This window comes from Eucalyptus grandis, chromosome 8, assembly GCF_016545825.1.
Source record: "Eucalyptus grandis isolate ANBG69807.140 chromosome 8, ASM1654582v1, whole genome shotgun sequence".
NCBI lineage: Eukaryota > Viridiplantae > Streptophyta > Magnoliopsida > Myrtales > Myrtaceae > Eucalyptus > Eucalyptus grandis.
In genome coordinates this window covers 67,643,096-67,669,962 of record NC_052619.1, presented here as the reverse complement: position 1 = coordinate 67,669,962, position 26,867 = coordinate 67,643,096, and the positions used below count along the sequence as shown (strand labels likewise).

Here is a 26,867-nt window from a genome sequence, read left to right as displayed (position 1 = left end):
AATTCAAAGATCAAGCAGACACTAAGAGTAATATGCAAATGTCCTAGTTCGTGGTCCTAATGAGAAAGAAAAGGGGGTAGGCATTGGGATGGAATAATTCACGTAGCTCAACTAAGTGCGTGCCAAACTGGGTTGCATTGGGGTCCTTCTTACGAGGGGTCGGCACGCGTGATTCCCTCGAACTTTATATATCAAGACACGAATCCCAAGTCAGGCCGAGAGTGAATCCAAATCTCGTGATCCAAAAAGCACGATGGGCGATGAAAAGCACGTTGAGGGGAGCCAAATCAGGAGCACAACACAACAACGGACCTTCTAATCACTTAGGCCCCATCACATTCTTTCCTCGTCGTCGACATTCCCATGTGCTTGATGGGCCACCTCCATGATCATCATTATCCCTTAAACCGCTTCTTTGGACGTGGGTCTGAACCACCGCATTGTCATCTTCCCTTTGAAATTGGTACTCCTCTAGGAGCTTGCTGTAGGAATGGCGGAATCCGGTCCCGAACCAATCCATCCCCGCGCGCATCTTTCCTTGGACGTGCACTCTGTCCAAAATTCAACGTGGGTCTTCGGTTGAGATGTAACCGAAGTGGGGAAGAAGAGTATGAAGTCAAGAAAAACGCGTTGTGCCGTTCATATTACGCATGAAATAACAACGACGTGATATCCTCGGACTGATCGAGTAGTCTTATTCATTGGACATTAAGGAGTTGATTTACGTATCTTTTTTAACAGGCCGTTGAGGTGTTTAGCTCCGATGGGGATAGGAAATGCTTTCTGTGCTAATTGATTAAAATTAAGGATTTTGATCTTCATTGTCATTAATGTCGGCTTTAGCCAAATTGAAATTTCGAAGATGGGGAGGCTAAGAGCATTGTTGCGGTCGGCAGGGCTTCGAGGTTATCTTAAAGGCCGGTATCGAAAGGCATCTCGTCGATTTTCTCTTTCTAGATTATTATATTAGAATAAATAACGACATAAAAAGAAAAATCTCTCAAAAGGGCCTCTGGAAATTCCTTTTTAATAATCCGTTAAAGAAACGAATTTAAAGATAATCTGGAAGATAATGATGCGGAGAAAAACGGCGGGGTCCATGTAATGGAGCCCCTTGTTTCCTCTGGTCCAGAAAGGTAGCAAATAAATGGAAGTCTCCAAATGATTTTAACAGGAAAATGGTCTATTTCTTCCTTGTTATTTCGCTGATCTCTATCGATTTTGTTAGGATCAGATGCAAAAGGTAACAATATTAGAACATGAATTTTTTTCTTTTGAAGGGATGATGGTCATATAATGATTGATTTATAGATATCATCTGTAACTAATCACGCCGCCCGTGCTTTTGTATAGGCATATTCCATTTTACTTAACTTTACGTGCGTTTATTCTCATTTTCGTTGTTTGTGTATATGATTTTATATGCCGGTCAGTTAGGGTCGTCATCCATCGATTCCGAAAAGGTAACAAATAAAAGCATTTGCCAAACCGGATGCGAATCATTATCCAGAAGCTTAAACCTACAACATAGCCGAGTAGAAGTAAAATAATATGAAGAAAAACGTGAATTGGCATCCAATGGTTTTAGTATTTTTTTATTTTTTTGTTTCCATTTATGTGGGCAAATCCTTCACGCGAATCCGTTCTTTCTTGAAATGCACTGAATCCCAAGGCCACCGACCAGTCCTTGTCCAAACTCATTGATGGAAGACGCAGGCAAAGGGTGAAGATTCTCGGAAGGTACATATAGCGCTCGGGCCAAGACAGAAAGATGGCCGATGCAGCATGTGCATTCTCGTATAAAATGGCAACTTGAAGAGGGTCCCGATCGATGGTTGGATCGCTGGATGCCGTGGGCCGATGCCTCTGTTTCTTTCTTTATAGTATAATTCGCACATCATTGGCAGAATGTTGCGGATTTCGTCAATGGATCGGGAGCGTTCTAGCGTAGCTTCCTCCTGGCCAAAAACTGTTCGTCGATCCCTGAAGTGAGAGAACAGGTCATGTACCCAAATTGCACGCCATCAAAGAAAAGCTTGGGAAAAGAATTTTTATTTTTATTTTTTTTGTAAGTCATTCTTTTATCTTTTGGCCAACCCCATGAATCGGAATCGTATCATCACCTCGAGAAGTCGACAGAAATGCGTGATGAAGGTCAACGGTGCCATCCTCCATGCCCTCCTCCACCTTTCTTCTCATGTCCGGTTTCAGCTTTAGGAAAGTAATGAAGATTTATCTAGATGTGTAGATTCAGGGCATAGATATATACAGTAATTATCTCTTAAACTGCTCCGATGACACGGGATTTTATTTTCCAAACAAGAAAACGTGCATATCCGGAAATTTTCTGGCCGCAGTCTCCCTCTGCAAGATCTCCTTTTCGTAGGCCATCGCGGGGCCAAAGGAATCAGATCCCAATCATTCATTTTCCGTCTCCAGACTTCTTCCCCACCATAAAAAAACAAGAAAAGAAAGCAAAACACCCTCCAAAAATCTCCCACCACCTTCTTGCTATCTCCTGTTTGAGCATGAGCGTGAGCGTGTGAGCAAACAGTTGCAAAGGTTGTCCCTTTTGCTCTCCCCTGTGTTCTGGTCTCTCTCTCTCTTTGAGTCCTCTTTCCCTTTTGCTCCGCTTTTGAGGGGCAAAGAAATCATTGTTTTCCCTCGTTTTCTCCCTCAAACTCAACTCGGCCTCTTCACATTTGACCGTCGAACTCTGTGGAGTCTTTCCTTCTTCTGTTCATCAGCTTCCTTTCGTCTTCCTCTTGCTCGTTTTCGCTTAAAGCTCCCGCCTTTGTTTCTGGGTCGTCCTCTTTTCTGCCTGGGAATGCCGCCGGACTACTTCCCCTGCGGTGGGAGAGCACCGGCGACCAGTGGTGGTACGCGTCGCCCATCGACTGGGCGGCGGCCAACGGCCTCTACGACGTGGTCAGGGAGCTGCTCCACCTGGACTCCAACCTCCTCATCAAGCTCACCTCCCTGCGCCGCATCCGCCGCCTCGAGACCGTGTGGGACGACGACACGGCGGGGCAGTTCGACGACGTGGCCCGGTGCCGCGCCGCCGTGGCGCGCCGGCTCCTCCTCGACTGCGAGCCGCGGAAGGGCAAGGGCGAGAACTCGCTCGTCCGCGCCGGCTACGGCGGGTGGCTCGTGTACACGGCCGCCTCGGCGGGCGACCTCGAGTTCGTGAAGGAGCTGCTGGGGAGAGACCCTTTTCTGGTGTTTGGAGAGGGAGAGTATGGGGTGAGTGATGTGTTGTTTGCTGCTGCTAGGAGCAAGAATTGTGAAGTTTTCAGGTTCTTGCTTGACTGTGCTGTTTCGCCGAGGAACGGGTTGACTGGTGGTGGTGAAGGTGATGGGGACAGAGGTTTTCGGAGGGAGATTATGAACAGAGCTGTTCATGCAGCTGCAAGGGGGGGAATGTGGAGATTCTGAGGGAGCTGCTCCAGGGTTGTTCTGATGTTTTAGAATACAGAGATTTGCAGGGCTCCACTGTGTTGCATAGTGCATCTGGAAGAGGGCGAGTTGAGGTTAGGATTTTCTTTTTCTTTCCCCTTTTTCTCTTTATAGTTTTGGGATTTCTTTGTTTTCTGTATTACATTTGAAGATTTTCGTTTCATGCTTTGGCTGGTAAATGAAATTAGTCATCGGAATGTGAGATTGATAATGGTGGTAGTTCATAATTTGGTGACATGCAAAAGTGTGGCTATAAGAGGAGCTCTTTTTGTCTTCTTGGCGAAACTCTCTTTATATTGACTGCCTTTAAGATGCCATCCTTCTTTTGATCACCAATAAGTTGGGAGTTAGGTTGCTTGTGTGATATGAAGGTATTGAATAGGGGATTGAGGGCTGACTCTAATTGTGCTGCAAGTTGCTTCGTTATTTGTCGCTGTATGGATTGCTTAAGCTGGATACATTGTGCTTTGTCGTGCATAGCAAAAAAGCACTTGTTCGCAAAGACCTGCTTAGCTTCATAAACATCTCTATGTTTCTTGATGAGGAAGTGATTTGATGCTCGGATGTCGCGTGCTATTTTAAAAATTCCACCTTGGAAAATGCCTTTGTGATTCTTTTTCTGCCTAACATTTTGAAGCAGCCAAAAGCAGATGGCCTATGATGCTGCAGTTTTTAGAGTCTTAAGTCCTCATGTTAAATTCCTCTGGTGTTGATATGTGAAATGGGAGAATGGCCCCTAGCAACTTGTTGTGCTAATCGTAGGAAACGCAATGTTTCATTGGCTAGTCAATCAGAGCATTTCTGAGAGAAACACCCAGCAACTCAACTATCAACGAGTGCATCGGCATCATGCTTTTTGAATATTTCAATCTTTACAGGATACAAAGTGGGGCATCAGAATGGTCAATGAGACCGTATCTAGATGCCGTTGTCGTGACTCGTCAATTTTGTGTTTCCTGTTTTTCTTTCAAGGAGTGTAACTGTAGTGTGTGATGTTGTCTTATTTTATCTTTTCTTATTTTTAAACTAGGACAAAGAAAATTCTTTTCATTTGCTGGTTTACTGACCCACTTGTGGTAATGAAATCCCCATGCATTCAATCACGGATGCCCACATCGCCACAGGTTTTATTTAGGACTACCTTTGTGAACACTTATGCGTGTTTTTGCTGGCTGCAGGTTGTTAAGGATCTAATAGCATCCTATGATATCATTAACTCAACAGATAATCATGGCAACACAGCGTTACATGTGGCTGCTTACCGGGGTCATTTAAGTGTAGTGGAGGTCCTCATTCTTGCATCTCCTCTCTAGCCTCGGTGACAAACAGCTATGGCGATACTTTCCTTCATCTTGCTGTGGCAGGTTTCAGAAGCCCTGGATTCCGAAGAGTTGATTGTCAGATCGAGCTTATGAAGCAGTTGTTAGGTGGAAAGATCATAAATATTGAAGACATCATCAATGTGAGAAACAACGATGGAAGGACTGCCCTCCACATGGCTGTAACTGAGAATATCCAGACGAGTCTCGTGGAACTGCTGCTGACTGTCCGGGCAGTCAATTTGAATGTCCGTGATTCTGACGGAATGACTCCACTAGATCTTCTCAAGCAATGGCCCGAATCAACATCTTCTGACATTCTAATAAAGCAGTTGATTTCTGCCGGGGGGATCACCAATTGTCAAGACCGCGAAGTTAGAAACGTGCTTGCTTCTCATCTTAGAGAGCAGGGCCTAGTGCATAGCCCGGGAACTTCATTCAGGATTCCCGACGGAGAGATTCTTTTGTATGCTGAGGTCGATAGTGCGTGTGGGTCCCGTCTCAATTCAGGCCTTCTGGAGTATGCCAGCTGCTTGAGTGAAATGAGTGATGGAGATTCTGGTAACTTGTCTGAAAATAAGATGGCAAGTCCAATAAATCGTAGTGCAAGGCGCCTGAAGTTTCTCTTTGGTTGGGCTGGAAAGAAAGAAAGAAATGCCATTAAGGTGGAGTTTAGAGATGACAACGACAACGATTCTTTGAGTCTGTCAAAGCAGGTGGTAATTTGAAGGATCATCCAATCTCACTCAGACAACGGTATTCGAAACAAGCATCCCTTCCAAACAATAAGAGGACTTACTCTTTGGGGACTGATTTTCCAAGTCCTTCCACGAGAAAGAAGTATACCACGGGCCTTATGCATGGTGTGCTTCAGGCGAAGCCACAATTCTGGCAAGCTGATTCCGGTCCGAGTTCTTATTCAGGGTCATCCGTATCTTCACCTATATCAGTTGATGGCAGACAGAATAGTGATGTCTTGAGAGCATCAGGGTCAATTGAACCCTTGAATAACGGCAGAACCCTAGGGAGGGACCAGATAAAGACCTCTTTCAACAGGAAGCTGATGAATCAGTATTTCTGCTTTGGTGCACAGCGTCTAGCCACTGAAGATTCCATCGAGTCTGCCCCGGAATATCGAGCCTACGAGCAAGCCTTAATGGTATGATCTTGATTCCAAGGAAGAGTACAGTATTAGTGGGTTTTCCTAGATTAGATATTCTGAGAGGTCATGATATATTGTTGATTCGTTAAAACCCTTCTTTGTGACGATAAACATAAAGCTGTTGGAAGTTTTTCAGCGCGCATTAAAACACGTGGCGGTGTCCCAGTGTTGGTTGTATAAATAATGTTCTGAAGAGCAAGATTCTGAACAAGTATGCGAATTGTATATACGCGGTAGACTCTGTATGGATTGCATGTTGATGGAGATTCCAATGCCTTGAAGTGACTCGTTCTTAGGTCATGTATTTGAATGGACCCAAGATTGCGGGGTGATATGATTGATGCGCCCTGCACTCGTGCAAGTTCTCGTTTTAAGCAACAGCCCATGTTATCTGTAGTTTTAGCGGAAAACGACGATTATCGGACGCCAGGTAACAAAGCACATGTCATCAAGCGCAGTTAGGTTGGTCTCGACATATCAAAAGATGGTGCGGCCTAACAGACTTTTCGTCTCGAAAAGGCTTGCTCTTCATTTTGGTATATTCTCTGATCTTCTCATTCAATCGCATCTATTGTTAGATAGGTAAATACCCTTTTCTTTGTTATGATTCCAGCAGAGTCGCGAACAATAAAATTCTAACCGAGCATGCGACTTGCTTCAGGCGTCCGCCTCCGGATAATTCAACGTGCAGGACAAGATTCCCAAAATGCTCCTAAATTTTAGCTACAGAATTGCCTGCCCTTCATTGAAAAAAAAAATTCAGAAAAGACCCACGTAAATGAGGAATGGGTGGCTGTAAGAATATTCAGGTTTCGGTTAAGGTGTTTTACAGAGAGAAAACAGCCGAGACCTGCGTCATGGTATATTCTTAGTAAGGGAGGGTGCTAAAAATGGCTTCTCTTGATTCCAGGGGTGATCTCTCCTCTATATAAAATCACTCCATCTTCATGCAACGAGAACACGCCGTTCCGTGGTTTTGGGTCTGGGGAAAAGCCTGCGAACGCTTGCATTTCCCTAGCAATGGCCCAACACGAGCCACGGAAGGATGAGATCGATGAGAAGGCGATCGATGATTGGCTTCCGATCACATCCTCCCGGAAAGCCAAGTGGTGGTACTCAACCTTCCACAATGTCACCGCCATGGTTGGTGCCGGGGTCCTCAGCTTGCCTTATTCTCTGGCTGCGCTTGGATGGTAAATTATTGCATCCCCTCGATTCTTCAGTTTCCATTTCTTCTCTCAACCATAGCATAATTTTGGCTCCTTAAAGCCCGTTAGGCGAAACTTTTCATCGCTGTCTGTTTTACACGATGCTTGTATCCATTTCTTTCGCCTTTGCTGTTTACATCACTTCTCTCGCATTGATGCTTCAAAGGTTGCTTTTGACCTGAAAAATCTTCAGGATCCTAGATGAGGATGTGATTCTTTATGCAATTTTCAATTCATCAGCTTTTGAATTTCAATTTCCAGTGAGCATAAGGAAACACAAATATGATCCACGAGGATATCAGAAAGCCAATGTGAACTCTCAGAAATTCCACTTCATATAGACAGAGAAATTTCAAAACTTCTGTTTCATCTTAAAAAGTTCAAAAAACCTGAAGAAAACTTCATGTACTCCATCTCTCTTTTGAATCCCTTTATAACGCGGATATCTAAACTTTTTGGTTCAACTGATTCCCACCAATGCAAGCAAACTGCGCCAAACGATGATGTTGTTTGACATCTAGATTTCTGCCTTGACATTGTCCTTTTCCCTTTTTCTTTTTTCTAAACATGGGATGGACGTCATTGCAGGGGACCCGGTGTGACTGTGCTCATCATTTCATGGGTTGTCACCCTGTACACTCTGTGGCAGATGGTGGAGATGCACGAGATGGTGCCGGGTAAGAGGTTCGACAGGTACCACGAGCTGGGCCAACACGCCTTTGGCGAGAAGCTGGGCCTGTGGATTGTGGTCCCCAGCAGCTAATTGTTGAAGTTGGGGTCTGCATCGTGTACATGATCACCGGTGGCAAGTCCATGAAGAAGATCCATGACTCGCTCTGCACCGGTTGCAAGCCCATCAAGACCTCCTACTTCATCATTATCTTTGCCTCCATCCACTTTGTCCTCTCCCACCTCCCCAACTTCAACTCCATCTCTGTTGTCTCCTTGGCGGCTGCAGTCATGTCCTCAGGTAAAGGAAAAACAAGATAGTCTATCTGTTCATGAGAAACCTTGAACTTCCGTGAGCAAGCCACATTGGCTTTAGCTTGTACATTTAAGAAAAGGATCAAGGTACGCTTGATCCTGAGACGGCTTTGAAGATTACATAATGGCCCTACTATAGAATTGGTCATAGTTTTGATGGCTCGAGAGAGACGGTAGGCTCGCTTCTGTCTAGGTTCGCTTAATCAAGCCAAACGGTACATAGGCCAACGACAGAAAAAAAATGCAGACGCAAGCGAGCTTGACCTTTCCCTTTGGCTAGACTTTTCAATCTTTTAACTTCCTTATTTTTTACGTCATGTCACTTTGATCTATCACAGGGTCTTTTAACGTATTTTCGCGAGTCTGGAATCTACATCGACCCCACGGTTGGTGTTGGTCCTGCAATTTTATGGGCAGGCCCTGATCTTTTTTCTCTTTTTTCTTTTGTGTGCACACAGCTACTCCACCATTGCCTGGACAGCATCTCTGCACAGGGGAGTGCAACCAGATGTGGACTATTCGTACAAGGGCAAAGATCAACAAACTGTAATGTTCAACTTCTTCAGCGCGCTGGGAGATGTGGCCTTTGCTTATGCAGGCCACAACGTGGTGCTGGAGATCCAGGCCACCATTCCTCCACCCCAGAGAAGCCCTCGAAGCCCATGTGGTTAGGCGTGGTGTTTGCGTACATCGTTGTGGCCATCTGCTACTTCCCTGTGGCTCTCGTCGGCTACTACGTGTTTGGCAACCCGTCGATGACAACATCCTCATCACTCTCGAAAAGCCCAAGTGGCTCATTGCTGCTGCTAACTTGTTTGTGGTCATCCACGTCATTGGTAGCTACCAGGTGAGGGGGAATACACAAGAAGAAAGACCTAATGATTTGCTTCTACCTTCTTTAATTTCCCGTTGAAAAGTTTTGTCCCATGCCGAGAACTGTTTTCCTTACACTTCGCAACGGTTTGTGTGCACAGATCTATGCGATGCCGGTTTTCGACATGATGGAGACCTTTCTCGTCAGGAAATTGCGCTTCAAGCCTCGCTTCACTCTCCGTTTCATCACACGTACACTTTATGTCGGTGAGTGATTCGAAAAGCTTACTGGTTCTTGATGCATGGAAGTTCTGAATCTGAAGCTAGAGTACGGACTTAAGTGGGTGTTCCCGTGAAAAAGAGCTGTTCTTCTTCTGCAATGTGACTTATTATCTTTTTCTGGTCTTCCTCGCTCAGCATTCACAATGATCGTCGGCATCTGCATCCCCTTCTTCGGTAGTCTCCTCGGGTTCTTTGGAGGGCTTGCTCTTGCTCCAACAACGTACTTCGTAAGTGACAGCAAAATTGCTTCATTCATTACCTACCGCTCTCACTTGAAAATTTAGCAGATACTTCAGAAAACTGATATCGTCTTTCCAATTTCTTCAGCTTCCATGCATCATGTGGCTTTGCGTCTACAAACCAAGGACATTCAGCTTATCATGGTTCGCCAACTGGGTGAGCACCAACTCTCCTAGATTGCACATTAGCAGAACTTTGATCGCAAACTCTTGGTTGTTTTACTGATGAAGCTCGATCTTTTATGCATTTCAGATTTGCATCATCCTTGGTGTAATGCTGGTGATTCTCGGACCGATTGGTGGCCTAAGGAATATCATCATTTCGTCAAAAGATTACAAGTTCTTCTCATGAAGGCTTTCGCCCTAAAGAGGAGGATTGACTAACCTTGACGATTATCACGACATAATGATGGCGATTCCATGGAGAGTTGAGGATTAGTTCGCGACAGTGTCTTTGTTTATATATGTTGACGTTTGTACAATCATCTGGCTTGATTTGGGAGGATCGTGTTCTTGTTATGACAAGTCTATGTGTACATACGGTCAAAGCACGCATTTAGCGTAGCTACTATGGAAAACAAGGACGTTTAGAGAAAGCATGTATGTCACCATGTTCAAGATCCAACTATCTATCCAAACTCCAAATTTATAAGGATTCCCGCAAAGTCTTCCAACGCAGCATTTATCACTACGGTGTACAGCAGCTGAATGTGCGAAGAAATTTGAATTCTACACAAAGCCTGTCAAAAGAATTAGCAGACAGCTTTACATAAATCCAAATTTGGAGAGGAGATTTGGAGTTGAAGCAGGAGATGAAAATTTTTTCTAGAACTGGTGAATTCACGGCTGCAAATCACGACTTCCTTATCGAGCAAAAAATGACCATACAGTTGGTATTCCATGAACATGTCAAACATGACAAATGACTCTGTGATCAACTGCAGCCTAAAATTCGGACTGATTATTAGCAATCGTTGGCAAAACAGAGATGTTTACCTTAAAAAAAAAAAAAAAGAATTCAGATGTTCATTTTTTTCTAGAGTAATTGCTACAAAGTTTATAATTTAAGCTAATATAAAAATATAATTAATACCCATTAATGAAAAGGGCTTTGGTTTGATATTTGAAACAAAGCCAGTTGTAAAATGCTTCAAAAGGATAATTGGGAAATTTAGGTATATTTTGGTCCACTTGTGAGAACAGAACAGCACCAAGACATGACCAGCATATTTTTTAATTTGAGAAACTTCCGTCCCGTGCATCAATTACTTTCTTTTTTTTTTTTTGAAAGGGGGGCTTCCTCATTTTCACAGAAAATACATGGTAGCATCAACTAAACAGCGGTTAATTAGAACAAACGGAATCATCTCTGGACCTGCTCCATAAGCTTAATCAAGCTATACGTCTCAGCATCCGGCCTTGCACCTCCGAGGATCATTCTTCTCAGGAGGTTGGGATCACAAACCTTGGCCTTCAGATAAGCCTTTATCAACGTGTTGTACACGAAAGTATAGCGGGCGTACTTCGCTTGAGCAAGCTCCCCGAAATACTTCTCAGCATTGACAACATCACCCTTCTCTGCGAATATCTCAACTATAGACAGTGTAGTCTCGAACCACGGCGTGGATTTCCTGACCTTTGCACTTGTTGTTGACCGTGAACCCATGTCCAGAGTCCTCAGGGCTTCGTTTACTAGATTCGCCTTCATACAACCTAATGCAAGATGACGGTAAGTAATGGCATTCGGTCTGCACCTGCTCGCGACCATCTCTTTGAATAGAGCAGAAGCTTTATTAATGGAACCATGCTTGCAATACACGGATATGAGAGAGTTGTATTGCTCTGTTGATTTCAACTCTTTCGTCGACTTCATCTCTGACCAGAGCTCCTCAGCTCGAGAAAGTTGTCCAATCCTACCGAATGCTTCAATAGCCAACATATAACTCTTTGACCTAATATGGGGAAGATCTTTCACAACACACCAAGTTCTTTCCAGCTCCTTAGCCTTCCCGAGATATCCATACAATATAAGAAGGAGATCCAGTGTAGACCAGTTACTTCCTGTAGCAGACTTCTCTATAGACTCAACATAGGCCTCAGCAGCTGTGTATAACCTCGCCACAGCATGTGCAATAGCAAGTATGCAGTAAGACACCTCATTTGGCTCAACTTTCTTTCGATGCATCTCACTGTATACCTTCGCCAGACCTTCAATGTTATGTTCATTAGCCTCTATTTTCATGAGAATGTTATATGTTGACACATGTGGGCCCACCTTATCAGCCTTCATTTGAGTTAGAATCTTTGGGATCATTTTCCTGCGGCTGGGGGAGGAATGGAGGATAATGAGGCGGTTGAAAACCAAGTGTGAGATAGCATAACCTAGCTCCCTCATTTTCTTCATGTATGTTAACGGAAGCCTTACAACACCTTTCTCTAAGCAGATAATTACAAAATTGTTGTAAACCAGCTCATTCTGAAACTCCATTGGAATTCGAGAGAAAAAGACCCTCACCTCTTGACATCCCATGAAATCTTGTTGTGAATTCCAACAGATAGGAGTACTCCAGTTCCTTTGGCCTATATGGCCTCTCGCGAATAACCCATTCCATCATCTGTAAAACACATTTAACACGATAGAGAATTAGGCTTCCCATATTCAGTCTACCTTGGATCCAAATATAAGAGCATCTAGATAAGGGAGAAATATTGCTGGAATTTTCTTTAACAAGGTAAAGGAACAAATATATGCCTCTCAATTTTTACAGTACAGCCCAAGAGAAGGAGAATGTAAGGATGCTATCAAACTGGTAAATCTTTATACAATATGATGTCTCCATTTATTTGGACCGACACAAGTCAACCTCGTACTCAATTTAAACTTTCCTCAATATTCTGACAAGAATCAATGATCAGGTGAAAAAGAACCCTCTAGAGTGCACTCATTTGATGCAGAAAGCACATTTTGCCATCGGAATCAAATTACCACCCATGAAAATAAAATCAAGCAGAGAAGGCATTCACCTCAAGAGCGCGCTTGTACATCTTCAGCTTCCTCAAGCGATTGATAGCATGATATATTTCCCCTCTATGAATGGGGAAACCGTCCCCCATCCAACTCTGGAATGCACACCCAACTGGCTGTCCTCTAGGCAGCTTTTCAATTCTATAGGAAAGGCATTCTGCTTCTGCTTTTACAGGCAGGCTTCCTTGGGAAACTTCTCGGTAGCTTCAGTGCAAAGGAAGCGAAAATAACAAAATGGACTCTGAGTGAACAATGAAGATATAGTGTGTGCTCGATGATGGATTGCTTGAATGCACCGCCTGCTTGGCCCAAAAGCCAATGCTAGCATGACTTTCACAAGTTTCTTGCTGCTACTTTTGGCTGACAGTATAGTAATCATTTTTGCACCATATTCATTGCAACCAGAGAGTTCAACTACTACTCATGTGACAGGCCAACTAGTTCTGTAGTTAAGTTTTGTTCCTGTAGCAGAAAAAGAACATAGAATAATGAACAAAAGAGCAAATATACATCTCTAACTTCAGTCAGATTCTGAGTTCTTATAAATCAGGATTAATAAACAATCTTGTCCATCCATATTTACTAAAATTCAAGAAAACTGCATGTCAAAATCAGAGAGATATATGCAGAATTCACCTAATTTTAGCCCGATATAAAACAGCACAAGGTTACAGGAATGAACCCAAGTCAGGTGCCCATGTATTCAACTTATCCTTAATAATTCCTAGTAAGATTGAGGGGGCAGGCGGGCGTGGGGTAAGTGGGGGTAATATATATGGGATCAAAATTGAAATGTGTGTGAGGGAAAATTTTGAAATCTGGTCCAGCATTCCTCCACCAGCTCTCATTCTATCCCTCCGCTCCCTCTCTTCCCAAACAAGCATAAGTATAAATTTTTTAACACCCAACATAGACATCCTTATGTATCTAAAACTAAAACAGTTGAGTCAGGACAAGATATGATGCGAGTTCCTGGTAATCTACCTCCTCAACCTAAACTCTCCATAATTACGCGGCTCACATTAATAGGCCCAGGTACACTAACTTGGAAGGGAAAGGTCACCAATTAGCAGAGGCACAGAACTCAACAAAGAAAAACTAAACATCTCTGGAGCATTTCGTCGAGCAACGTCGATGCAGTCATCACCGAGAGAAGACGCTTCCATGAAGGAAGATTCATGCAACCAAAACGTCGTACCCCCGAATAAGCACGGCATGATCAATCAAAAGCAGTCGTCAACCGTACAACTAACAGCAAAAGATGAACTTTTTAACGCGAAAACAATTCGCAGAGACCGTACCCACTAAAGCAAACAATCAAGCACGCCAGATTCGCTCCCGGAGATCGGTTCAATTCGCCGCGGGACCGAAATCACGAAGCGAAAATCCGCCAAAAACCAGCGCGCGCCAAGGAGCCGCGAACCCCACGAAGGTTTCCCAGTCGAAGCGGCGGCGTTCGGACAGCGGCTCCAAGCTAGCGGAGCCCAGTTAGGACCTCGTCAGGTCGCGCCAGTGGAGATTTCACGGCGCCTGGAAATGCCCGAACGGCGCTAGAATCTAGCGAGTCCCCAGCATTTACGGACGCGGCCCTCCGGACATGCTTCGTTCTTGCAGCATCGGCGTCGGTCTATACAGTAATGTGACCGACCTTTTTGTTTTGAATGAACGGGACCGCGCGCGGCCGGCAACCGATTCTCCAACCGGACGAGTCGGATTGAGTTCGATTGTGAAAATGGTCGAAATTTACACTTAAATGGTGGTTTTTTTTTTAATTAAAAAAGGTGGTCAAGTGATTGGACAAAAATTTTTAACATCAAAATGAGTACCCTATCAAAATTACGACACTGCTAATATCTATTTTTCAATAGTTTAGTTTCTTTCCAACAACGTTCTTCTTAAGCGAGAGCAAAAATCATTCATTTTATTACCTATCACTTTCTTTTACAAATCCAACAGAAGGTTCATTCACCATTCCACTTTCACGGCTTCACAGCTTCGGCGCATTATGTGGCCTTTTTTTTTTTTTTTTTGCATTATGTGGCTTTGATTCTACAAACCGAGGAGATTTTGCTTATCATGGGGTATCAAACGGGCATGCACCAATTCTTATGGATACATAACCGCTTACTTCTATTGCAAATTCTTGATTGTTTTGCTGATTTAGCTTCATCTGTGCTGCCCATTAGATAGCATCATACTCGGTGTCATGCTGCTGACTCTCCGACCCAATTGGTGGCCTAAGGCTGATCATCCTTTCATCGAAAGAGCACAAGTTCTTCTCATAAAGGCTTTCACCCTAAACAGGAGGATTGACTAGCCATGAGGATTATCCCGGCATGATGATGAAATGTAGACGATTTATGAGAATGACCAGTTCAGGGAGGAATAGATTGCGACGGTGTCTTTGGTCACGTGCCTCGACATTATCATAATCTTCCGGCTTTATTTGGTAGGATCATGTTCTTTGCTTTGACAAGTCTAGGTGTACATAAAGCCAAAGCATACCTTTCGACTTAGCTATCACGAAAAGAGGGACATCTGTAGAGCATGTATATCTCCACGTTTCAGATCCAACGATTTCTCCAAACTCGAAATTATTCGTAAGAATGCTCTCAAAGTTTTCTAAAGCAGCATTAATCTCTGTGGTGTCCAGCAGCGCTGATTGTGCGTAGAAATTTGAATTCTACGCACAACCTATGAAAGAAAGTGGCAGACGGATTACTTCCAAGCTAATTTGGAGTTGAAGCTGAAGATGAGTTTATATCCTCGAACTAGTGAATTCAACACTGCAAATCATAATTTCCTGATCGTGCTAAAAATGACCATACAATGGTATTTCATGAACAAGTACACGACAAATGATTCTGTGTGATCAATTACAGCTGATAATCTCAAAACTTGCCACAAAAACCTCTTATTGTCCATCCTTAGTAATATAAGTTTTCAACATTGGCTCTAATGTCATACCACCGGTCACTTGTGAATCGCTGCTGTGTAGGCTAAGCTCTGCGATTGGAGGTTCTATTCAGGCTTCAACAAAGTAGATATAATACTCTACATGACCATTCCACCATCTATTGGGAAGACCTGCATATTAACATCAAGTTATTAAGCAAACGAAAGATGAAACACTGTGATGAGCAGGGAAAAAGGTAAAACAGCGGGAACATCAATTCTTTTACCTGTCCCGTAATGTAGCTGGCTGCAGGGTTGATGGCCAAAAATTCCACCAGTCCAGCAACTTCTTCTGGCTTTCCGTACCTTCCTGTACTCATAAGGATGACTAACATCAGAACAGAAGTCCCACATACTCTTTGACGAAATAAATTTTTTAGGGGCTACTCTTAGTTAAGGCAACACAGCATGGATACAAGGTTCTATATTCTTCTTATTCGACATTCCATCAGGAGTTATCGATACTCCCAATCCTTCCCCAACACTAAAGCCACCAAAAACTTTCCTGAATATGGTGAGTATCTTCCTAAGTATCAAATACAATTCATGCTAAGCATGACTGTTATTAGATCTCATGGAATGTCCCCAGAAACAGTTAGAGGACTGGAACATCCCTAAATCAGCAATTCTATGGTGAAATGCCATTCCTTGCATATCTTACCTAACGGAATATCCTCCAAGATTTTCTTTTCAAATTCCTCCCCAAGTTTGGCAGTCATATCAGATGCAATGAACCCCGGAGCAATAGCATTAACCTGGGAAAATAATGTTGTTAGAAGTAAGCCAACTGCAGTTTTTCATGTGGTCAAACAAGGGGAAAAACTGACTATATTCTTAATCAGGCAAAGAATAAACAAATGACAAGATGTCAAAAGCTTACATTGACGTTTCGGCTTGCATATTCTTTGGCTACAGTCTTCGTTAGGCCAATAACCCCTGCTTTTGCAGCACTGTAGTTGGCCTGCCCAACATTACCCACGAGGCCAACAACTGATGCAATGTTTACTATTCTTCCCTGCAAATTCGGTCTCCATTTAAATGTGATCGGACCATATACTTAATATCATAATCCCACTTGACGGCATCATGCTAATGAATAAGAAGATCAAACTCAGCCAGCAGGCTGCCTTCTTCCTAAGGGCAGAAGTCCGTAATCACAAATGAAAAGCCAGGATAGGAATGCTATGCTACCTTTTTCTTCTTCATCATAATTTTAGCTGCTGCCTGAAAAAGAAGTCCTAATTTTTGTAAGTGATCAAGAAACCATTTATATGATACAGTCAATCTGATAAGTTCACAAACCTGAATGCAGAGGAAAACACCAGTCAGATTCAAATCAATGACCTCCTGCCATTGGGCTTTCTTCATTCTCATCAATAACCCATCACGAGTGATCCCTGCAACCAAGGCTGATGCTTCATTTCGAATATGAGACATAGAACTCACTGCTTCTCTACTCATAATATGCTCAAAAATTTCGTCTTTATAGTGACATTCTCCAAATTCGAATGGGCCACAGTTGATTCGAACAGAAGAACTATTAATGACTGGCATGTTTAAAGTGTCACAAGTTGCTTAACACCCCAAAAAAAAAAAAAAAAAAAAAAATGTGAAACAAGAAAATGATAGAAAAAAGCCTTCATGCTTTACCCGCATTGTTAATCAATACATCCACAGTTCCCCATGCATCCACTGCCTGCAAATGAGAATCGCGAAGCAGTAAAACAAGGTTCACCAACATGTCACCATCATTCTAAAATTTTACTTACAGTCTTAATCATAGCTCGACATCAGCCTCTTTTGAAACATCCCCACCAAAAGTAAGAGCTTGACCACCACATGCCTCAATCTGGAAGAAAAGATTTACCAGTGTTGATCAGCTTAATTTAGCCAGCTAGGGGTAGAGAGAGTACTTGCAAAACATACGAGACTAAAAGACAGCTTTCAATAGCAATTCTTTCAAACTCCACCAGATAGGTATGGGCACCAAATGGTAAAGGAGGAGGCAGAATAAAGAAGATTTTGGTATGGTTAAAACCTCTTTGACCACTTCATCGGCTTCCTTTGATGATCTCGCATAATTTACTAGGACCTGTGATGGCACAAGGAAGAACAACAATGGCATGATGGATGACTTAGTGAGGATGAATAAAATACAGTTCAAATAAATCTGTCCGAATTATTCATGGCTTAATACATGTGAAGTTTTAGAAAACTCAAAAAAAAAAAAAAAAAAAAAAAAAGTAATAAATGTCTTACCTTTTTGTGCAAAAATGCAAGTGGCAGAGTTTCTTTAATTTATTTCATGATGCAACGTTTGAGTTTCCAAGTTTAAGTAAATCACATCAATTTGATAACTATATAATACTATCAACCACGTCAAAGTTTTTTACATTTCTTGGAAATATCTTTTCTCTCAACTTGTGGAAATTGAACGAAAAATTAGGATGTGGATATTCTGAACCAAAATGCAAGACAGGACTGCATTTACAAATGAACGCAAGGAAGAATCACACATGTGCATGCCCACACACAGAAGCATCACAATCATGGCCTGTTACAAAGATATACTGTATCTTGAGAACCAACGTATGCAATTACTTGAATGATTTCAGAATGGCTCACTGAATAAGGAAGTGCATTTACTCATATCACCGTAGTCACTTTGCCAAGAGAAAACAACAGATGTGCATGGAAGAATATTCATTCATTTGCAGAGCAGAACACTCATAAAGCGGGCGAAATACTAAGTTGCAAATAGTCAAAGCCTGTGGATTGACAAGATCACACCCACCTTGCAACCTGCTTTACCCAGTGTTAATGCAACGGCTTTACCAATACCCCTGGAGGCTCCGGTAACTATGACGACCGGTGATTCTGCGTTTTGAGCAACTTCCGTGCTCACTTTTTCAACAGTGGCAACCTGAGCTCTTACACCTGCATGAACAATGAAATTCCACGAGGTTAATGATAGATTTATCCAGCACCACAAGCCAGAAATTTATGGCCCCTCTTTCCTGTGCAACAAAGCCAAACCACAATAGATCATCGCTTCCCTGAGGGGCAAAACTTGCATGAATGCAATCACTAACGCGAAGCTTGTGTTCCTTAGTCTCGCACTCATGAAATTTTGGAAAATATAGCATGTCATTGCTAAATCCTATGGTGATTGCACTTTCCTTGGGAAACACAAAATACTCACTCTACTTCGTAACCATTCCCCATAATTTCCCACTCAGTCAGTATCCCAATCAATCAACCGTATCTTAACTCAGAAACGAGAAATCAGCAGAAAATCTTCCGCAGTCGCCGATCACTCCGGCGCCTCTCATTTCACACACCAGGAGCACTCCGCATAAACTCGAGAGCCATGGCCCACAACAACCGACTCTAAACGCCCGAAGCCTCAGCAGGAGCAGCAAAAGCATAGCAAACACATTGCATGAAGGAGAAACGAAGGATCCAGTACCGGCGATGGAGCTCCCGCTTCGGCACCGGAGAGACGGCAGGCTCCGGAGAAGCCGACTCGGCCGGGCCCGCCGAGCACCGGGCTCACATTCCGCCACGGGAGCCCGAGACTCCGACCGCCGGAGCTCTCGAGCCGGCCCGAGGGGAGAGCGGCGACGCTCGATCCGGCGACGGCGGCCATCGGAGATCCGGCGAGAGGTCGCGGCGGCGGCGGCGGCGGCGGGAGGAGAGAGGACGGAGCCGGAAATGAAAATGGCCGGGGCGGTGGAGAAGAAGAAGTTGGAGAGATATAAATGCGAGGGAGGGGAGCCTCGGGGAGGTCCGGAGTGCGCCCGCGGGTGGCGATGGAAACGAAGCTGTGGGGTTCGTTATTTCGAAAGAGGTGGTTGCAACGTACATTTGACATTCCTAAGACACACTCCCATTAACTTATTAGTTACGGTCTGATGGTTTATTTCGACCACATAAATTTTTTTTTTTTAAATTAATCGTTTGTGTTGTTTATGAAAATAAATAAATAAATAAAAAAGTCTTTTATTGTTCATGAAAATATTCATTGGCTATATATTTCCTACGATCTAAGCTTTAATTTGTGAAAATTACCAAAAGAGTCTTAAATTTATTGTGTTTGTGCCAATTTAGTCTTGAACTTTTTTTTATCAATCGGTCCTAAACTTTTGTGATTATGTCAATTTACCCAATTAGTTAACCTACGTGAGAATTTTTTTTATTATTATTTTTCAAATTTTTAATATTTCTTTTGTTTTTCTTTCTTTCTTTCTTTCCTCCTTGCTTTTCCCACTTGCCATTGGGTGAAGTTGCCTCATCGCATCAATGGGGAAAAATGGAAAAGAAAGAAGAAAAAAATTTAAAATTTAAAATATATATTATTAAAAATTGCTCATGTCAACAATGACCGAATGGCGGGTGTATGTTATCATCGATCAGCCAAAATTTAATAAATTGACCGAATTGGTACGATCAATAAGTTTAGGATTATTTTTTTGGTAATTTTCACCTCTTAATTTTAGCAAATGTTTCATTTTTCATTAAATAAATGAAGCCTAGAGTTACACAACAAAAGATAATGCAAAATTTGAAATTTAAAGGAATGAAGCCACCACAATGATTAAGAAAGCGATATTACGGCTTATCTAAATTCATAGCATGAAAATGCAGAAATGAACTCCGAGAAGTTCAATTTCGAAAGCAAAAATAAACTCCAGTCAATTCAACCTTAAGAAAAGAGTCGTCGAACAAGGCTTGTTTAATCGCCGAGCAACGTGGGAATCGAAATCGAAACTTGTGAATGCTTTGAAGCTGGAACACGCGTGTATCTAACTTTTTCATAGCCTAGAAAGTATTGGGAAACTTTATGAAGTCGATTTAATGTTTGATTTAACCAAATTTGGCCCCGCGTATTAACGTTGCATGACATGATGGGTTCCATGTGACACGGACGGCCATAAACAATCCTAAAATCGAGATCTCCGAGTAGAATTTCTTTCCCGTCTTATCTAACTTATAGGTTATTCAAGATACTTTGTAGGTTTGGTTCACCTAAACATGATCCTCGTCCCAGTGAATATGGTCATAGGTGAACGGCCAAACTCTTTGGGTGCCTCAGGCTAAAAGCCCACAAGGCCCACCGCCAAACTGACTTAATTTCTTCAATCTGGGCTTTCGACCACAACCTCGAGCAAATTTTTGGGTTTTCAAGCCCATGGATAGAAAGCCCAACATGGTCAAATCAGCCTACTTTTTTTTTTTTTTAACAAAACAGCCAACTTTTAAAAATAATTATAGTACATTTCAATAAATTAAGAATTATTATTAGGTCTACTGTTATGTGTGTGTCTATATATATATATATATATGAAAAAAAAAACTTACGTATTATTGTTGGATGGATGAGATGTGTACTTGAAGATAGCTGCATTACCGTATTCATCCACATGTCACTTTATTTCAATAAATTAATTATTAGGTCTTCTGCTAGTGTGTGTGTATGTGTATATATATATATATGGAAAAAGAAAAAAAAACTTACGCATTATTGTTGGATGGATGAGATGTGTACTTGAAGATAGCCGCATTACCGTATTCAGCCACATGTACACATTGCAATAATAATCCTCCATACATATTTTAAATATCCTAACCGAGCTAGCTAACAAAAAAATTTGAGGTGTAAGGTATCTAATTCGTTAAAGTTGTCCAAAGCAGCTAAGGGCGAAAGTTGGCTTGATCACAATGGAAAAAGTGATAGAATTAGGGGGCTATTGTTCTTAAGAGCTCCGTAACTTTACTTTGTTTTAATTATGACCTTTTAAAGCATGAAACTTCTATATCTTCTAAGTACTATTTTTTCAATTACTTAGTAATTGCATGAATGGACACTGAATTTAATAATCAAAATTAACACAAGAACAATTTCCAAGACCAACCCATGCTCAAACAAGCGCAACTAAGTCAAATCAATTTAGCATATGCAAACGCCGCTGATACCATCTGTGGCTTGCCTAAAGTTGCATTTCGCTCTTATGTGATGAAGTACTTATTCAAACCTCGATTCTCCAAAAAACCTAAATATTTGATGTGCCGACGCGAGAGCATTAACGTAAACAACCTTTTAACTTAAAAGAATGTCTGGCAAAGTTGGTGGTTAGTTGCCTTCTGAGGGCCATTCCTTCATCTTCATCCTTGTTTTCTCACTTTGTTTAGTTTTATATCATTTCCTTCCCTTCCAAAAACAATGAAACTAAGTGGAAAGAAAGGAGGAGTTGGGTCCACTTCAAGAACCTAGGCACAGATAAGGCTTTGGACAGTGCAGGTTGGTGCAAGGACATCATCGCTGTTTAGAGATGTAATCCAATAAGTACAGCCCAACCTCCAAAGGGGGAGAAAACGATATTTGAATGGTTAGATAATGGGGACGGAATCAAAAAGGGGGAGAGGCATTAGTTGAGGGGCAATATAGAAGGAAAAAAAGGTCAACATAACTGAACATGAGCCATGATTAGCCTAATCATCCCGCTCCTAATCCAATGATTTCGTCCTAATTAGGATGGGGAGAAGCATTGACAAATTGAGATAATGATTGCACAATTCATCCATTCATTAAGGTAAAGTGGGCCTTCAAAGATATCTCAACCAAACGTCGAAGCTTGTCTTGATAGCTTCCATCTAATTTGGTAGAGGAGTTTAGAGCTGTGAAGGGTTAATGACAGCTTCGGGAGATTTGACTTTCCCCATCAGAAATTCACCCTTCTGATGTTTGGTGAACAACTCCATCTTTTTGATTCTTGGGTTCTATGTTAAAAGTCGTTCTCACTGTTCACAGACAGGAAAACTCCTCATATTTTCCCCGCCGGATTTTCTATCATTTATTTTTTTAAGAATTGAAGTTAGCAAACATGTCGCTACCTAAATGAATACTGAAATTTCCATATTGGCGGAACCTTTTTACCTGGTATTTAATATGAGAGTCGGCGGAATCAATTTAAAAAAAAAAAAGTACAATCAATGGGAATCGAGCAAAGAGCTGAAAGCAAGGAACACATCCATATAAAAGCCTTTCATTTGGGACTTTCTGACATGACAAAAAATTTTTGTCCAGAAACGTTGTTTAATCATAAAGGAATAAATATTTCGATTCTCAATGCACTGGTTGTGCATAAAATAAAATTAGTGCATTGTAAATATCAAATTCGCATTAATTGGGTGTTTAAAGAAAGGAGCTCATTTTCCTTCCTTTTTATCTTTTTTATCTCGCTTAAATATGTCTACACATGTGGGTTTCTTTGCCGCATGCCCGGACATATTAGCAGCAACTTATGCGACCAAGGTGCATTGATTGTACGTACATCGAAGTTCAGAGCATCAGTCGAATGAGTACGAAGTTTCGAGGAGGTCTGAAGGCCCGTAATTGCTAACGCAAGATATGCTTTAACTACGTTATTCAAGAGGTGGCGAAATATTCATATTCATTTTAGTGCTATGGAGTCACAAATATCGAAAGGGGAAATACTACCGCAGCAGGAAGACAAGTTTGGCGCTCTACCCTTTACGAAGGGAGGAGTTCGTAGGAATTGTTACCTCGGAGTACCGATGGCGAGAGGGTCTCGCAATTGTTCCCCAAGCTAAAGCTCACCGACCATTCTGGCTACATTTAGCTCCTCAGCCTACCAAAAATATATATATCAGCGTAAATAAATATTTGGAGTTACTACATAGTCAAATACACATAACTATTTGATCTTTTTTTTTAAAAATTTTAGGTCTTCGTACTCATCTTTTTATTCAGATTTTTATTAAAGTATAAAAAAAGGATAAATGATTTCACGAAAGCGGTTTTTTCACACGGGACGAGCAGGCGTGATTGGTTTCATCACATCGAATGTATGCTTGATCTTCGTAGCTATGTCGCTTGGGTCTTTAATAGCTTTGAAGGGGGAAATCAAGCCTTTGTTTAAATTTCTCCGCCAAAAGAGCTCGTCTACGATAAGTAGCGGGGCGTAATTAAGAGAATCGCAAAAGTCTAGTGGACTTAAATGGGCAAAATATAAGTTTTAGATTTAATTTAGGGCTACGCAATTTACGGGTACACGACATATGATTTACAATGCATCTATACATGCATGCATGCATGTGCAAATGATCATTTCCAACGCATTTAAGTTGATTACGCTACGTCCGTGGCATTTTTCACGTTCTCAAATCTAATTTGAATCATAATTTTTGGATTAATCACTAGTTATCCCAGCATTTTTCTTACGTTCTCAAATCTTATACGAATGCGACGTGGAAATGCCTTGACTTTGGGTATTTCTCCCTCGATAAGACAAGAGCGTTTGGGTGAACAAGAATCGAGGATCGACGAGAAAATTTTGCCTAAGCTGAACGGATGTTAATTGACGCCGCCGTTGTGAAAGATTATGTTAAAGGAAAATTCTTGATTGGATCATAAACTTATTTTACAGATATTAATTCAATTATAAATTTTCTAATTTTGCCAATCCAATCTTAAATCTTTACATGAAAACTCTAACATATCTTTTCAACTATCGAAACCACTAGTAAATAGGTATGTCATAAGACAATTCCATGACTTAAACTCACATCAATAATAATTTCAAACAAAAGCTAACAGCACTATATCAAATTTCTGCATGAGCGATTTAAAACTAAATTAACAAAAGTGAAAAAAAGATGTTGCCACACCAGTGGATTTAAAACTAAATTAGCATATTTTCTAAACCATGTTGTGTATAGGAGAAAGGAAAAAAAGAAAAAGAAAAAGATGCCTAATATGAAATCTTGAATTCGATGGTGTCGACATGTAAACTTCAAATCTATGGTGCACTCTAAGGCCTTGAGTTACGTGCCCACGAGCAAAGGGACGACGAGCTTGTCACGGCCCCATCATGATCCCGATCCTGATCCTGACCCCAACCTGGACCCTGACCTGACTGGTTCAATGCTCATCGCGGGCAAATTCAATGGACATAAAAGCCGTGATGGAGAGCAAAATGTGGACGTTGCAAGAGCAAAATGCGCAGCATTATTTTTGGGTGCGCCAGTTCAATCGCGAGGGGGCCATGTACCTATAAATGCCCCGACGGCGCCTGAATGGGAGAGAGGGGGACCCAGCGCCATGCCGGTGGTGACGAAGACAAGTTACTTTCCTCTCCTTTTTTTTTTTTTTTTCCCTTAAATAAACAAAACAAATCTCGGAAAATCAGTTTCGTAATTAAAATTTTCTGGCAGGTCGCTCCCATTCAGAGAAAATTTCACGAGGAGTTAATCCTGATCAAGCAAATAGATACCATCAGATAACAGAAAGAGGCCACCAAAAAAAAAAAAAAAAAAAGAGGAAAATAAAGCAAAAGCAAAAAGCAAAAAAAAAAAATATTGCAGTTAGCAGAGAGTAGAGAGAGAGAGAGAGAGTGAAGAGGCTTGCTTCAGAGGGAAGAAGAAAATCTTGAGGCCACAGCGCCAACAGCGGACAGCGGGAAGGCGACGACCTCGACGGACCTCGGAATCGCCCCCTCATTCTCCCGGCGGAAGGCGGAGGCGCGGAGGAGGGGAGGGAGGGAGGGAGAGCGGTGTGAATGCGAGGGCACTCGCGGCGCCTGCTGTCGTCGTCGCCGCTGCCGGCCGATCCGCCGCCGCCTGCTCCCGATCTGCTCGCCGGTCCCGTTACAGATCCGCGCGTCGTCCGGCCGTTCCCCCCGCCGCGGATTCCCGGCATTGCGGGTCGCGATTCGCGGGGCCCCCTAATTGAGCTCGGGCGTCGGCGCCCACGAAGAGGACTCCACCCTTGACTCGGGGAGAATTTCCGGTGAGTTCGCGGCTTTCCGGCGCGCGCCCCGGTTCCGGCGGATTTTCTTCGCGGTTTCGATTTCGCCGCGAATCGAACGGATCTTACCGGGGCGCGAGTTCGGGCCCTTCGCTTGCGTGCGTTTGCTTTAATGGGTACAGTCTCTGCGAAATTTGGTTTTCCGTTAGGGTTCCCATCGTGCGATTAATCTGTTCAGGTGGATGGCTGGTTGTGCTTGATGACGTGACCGACTAATTTGCAGCTTTTGGTGCCGAGTTGGTTTTTCAGCTCCGCTGTCATCTGGAAAGCTTTTATATTGGTAAAAGCCTGTGTGTGTAGGCTCGTATTGGTAATTGCTGACGGGTTTTGTGTACTCTTTGCAGGTGAATCTTTTTTCGGCGAGGGAAATGCCGCCTCTCCGGCGTTGAGATGCTCCGGGGAGAGAAATGAGGGGCGGAGAGTCACAAGCGTGGCCGCAGCCTCGAAGGCGGGCCAAGCTCTTCAGAGAGAAGGACGACGATCTTGCTCTGTTTAAGGAAATGCAGACGCGGGGAAAGGGATAATTTCCTGCTCCAGTCGGACGACGATATTGAAGATGTGTTTTGTGAGTTGCTGAACTGAATTTCTTTATTTCCACAGCATGGGGTTCAGGTTTCTGTTGATTTACTTGCACATATCTAATAGCTTTGCATGTTATTTCTTTGTTATGAACTTGCTGGCAAAGCTACGAAACTCCAAGCACTTCTCTGACTTTTTAAACTTGGGATCTCCATTCCTGCTAGAGGAGAGAGTAGCACCTTCTCAATGCCGATGGAGAGAAAATGACTATGAATGGTGAGTCACATTCTCCCCCGTGTTAAACAAAATGTAATCCAACCTAGGGTCCTACATCACTTTCGGAATATTTAACCATTAGATAATGCAACTGTTCAGTTTCTAAGCTTTACAGTTTAGACCAAAATTCATGCATCTGGGGTTATTTGAGTTCAATTTATGAGCTAAATGCTGGAAGATTTGCTGCAAGTTAGATCTTTAACATGTTTGTTTCCATGATGCTAATTAGAAATTGTAATCTCTCCTTGCTTCATGTTCTCCTAATTGACATTATCATTTGGCAAGGTTGATAACTCCTCCTGATACCCCGCTCTTTCCATCTTGGATGACGAGACACCGCCAGCCAATGTTAAACCTAGAGGACGTCCCCGGAGTCAACCCATTTCCATATCAAGGTCATCCACGGTAGGTCGCTGAGTCACTTGATGGAGTGTAAATATGATCATCTCACACCATTGCTTTATCTATGCAGTATGTATACATCTGCTCAAATTTCATCTTCTTAACCATGTTTTGTTGTAGATGGAGAAGAGTTATCGGAGCAGCAGAGGTAGCGCAAAGTCCAAGCCGTTCGAGCCCATCTCACGCCTCCGGTAACAGCGCCTGCCCAGTCAAGGGGAAGGCCATCATCGGCTCACCATGCCAGTCCGACTTAGCCTGCGGAATGCCACTCCTCCACAGAGGCCATCTACTCCACCAAGCAAAACCTCTACGTCTGCTCCAATCTTCCACCCCTACTAGCAGGAGGATCAGCGGTGGGTTTAGTACTACTGGTGGTTCAGGGGTTAGAGGGAACATCC

The 26,867-nt window shown here is 42.6% G+C and overlaps 4 protein-coding genes, 1 long non-coding RNA gene and 1 pseudogene across 5 annotated transcripts; 3 read left to right on the top strand and 3 right to left on the bottom strand.

Moving 5' to 3' along the window:
* Positions 1–2,402: 2,402 nt before the first annotated feature.
* Positions 2,403–6,222, top strand: LOC104415710 (ankyrin repeat and sterile alpha motif domain-containing protein 1B). Its single transcript, XM_010027049.3, is given in 6 exon segments — positions 2,403–2,846; positions 2,849–3,409; positions 3,412–3,530; positions 4,635–4,761; positions 4,764–5,470; positions 5,473–6,222. Coding segments are annotated over 6 exon segments (2,001 nt in total). The 5' UTR covers positions 2,403–2,827; the 3' UTR covers positions 5,941–6,222.
* A 664-nt stretch (positions 6,223–6,886) lies between these two features.
* Positions 6,887–10,115, top strand: LOC120287714 (lysine histidine transporter-like 2). Its single transcript, XM_039300973.1, is given in 10 exon segments — positions 6,887–7,130; positions 7,734–7,891; positions 7,894–8,112; positions 8,584–8,763; positions 8,766–8,876; positions 8,879–8,976; positions 9,104–9,209; positions 9,360–9,451; positions 9,552–9,620; positions 9,717–10,115. Coding segments are annotated over 10 exon segments (1,305 nt in total). The 5' UTR covers positions 6,887–6,957; the 3' UTR covers positions 9,816–10,115.
* A 711-nt stretch (positions 10,116–10,826) lies between these two features.
* LOC120287469 (pentatricopeptide repeat-containing protein At1g07590, mitochondrial-like) lies at positions 10,827–11,753 on the bottom strand. Its single transcript, XM_039300273.1, has one exon. The coding sequence runs from the start codon at positions 11,751–11,753 to the stop codon at positions 10,827–10,829; it is 927 nt and encodes a 308-aa protein (XP_039156207.1).
* Positions 10,846–12,867, bottom strand: LOC120287468 (pentatricopeptide repeat-containing protein At1g07590, mitochondrial-like). Its single transcript, XM_039300272.1, has 4 exons — positions 12,785–12,867; positions 12,488–12,692; positions 11,979–12,078; positions 10,846–11,787 (listed from the first exon to the last, which is right to left on the bottom strand). Exons 1-4 carry the CDS (start codon positions 12,865–12,867, stop codon positions 11,774–11,776), a joined length of 402 nt encoding a protein of 133 aa, XP_039156206.1. The 3' UTR covers positions 10,846–11,773.
* Positions 12,868–15,542: 2,675 nt separating this feature from the next.
* LOC120287467 lies at positions 15,543–25,164 on the bottom strand (annotated as a pseudogene).
* An 887-nt stretch (positions 25,165–26,051) lies between these two features.
* LOC120287204 lies at positions 26,052–26,628 on the top strand. The gene is made up of 3 exons (XR_005545648.1): positions 26,052–26,067; positions 26,353–26,472; positions 26,590–26,628. It is a non-coding gene; the product is annotated as an uncharacterized LOC120287204 (long non-coding RNA).
* Positions 26,629–26,867: the final 239 nt, after the last annotated feature.

Excerpts from the sequence above, each read along its gene's own strand:
- LOC120287468 (XM_039300272.1), bottom strand. The coding sequence starts at position 12,867 with ATGATTACTATACTGTCAGCCAAAAGTAGCAGCAAGAAACTTGTGAAA. Across the intron at positions 12,693-12,784 it reads GCTTTTGGGCCAAGCAGGCG|CTACCGAGAAGTTTCCCAAG; the intron begins GTGCATTCAAGC and ends TTTGCACTGAAG. Across the intron at positions 12,079-12,487 it reads TGTACAAGCGCGCTCTTGAG|ATGATGGAATGGGTTATTCG; the intron begins GTGAATGCCTTC and ends TGTGTTTTACAG.
- LOC120287469 (XM_039300273.1), bottom strand. The coding sequence starts at position 11,753 with ATGAAGGCTGATAAGGTGGGCCCACATGTGTCAACATATAACATTCTC.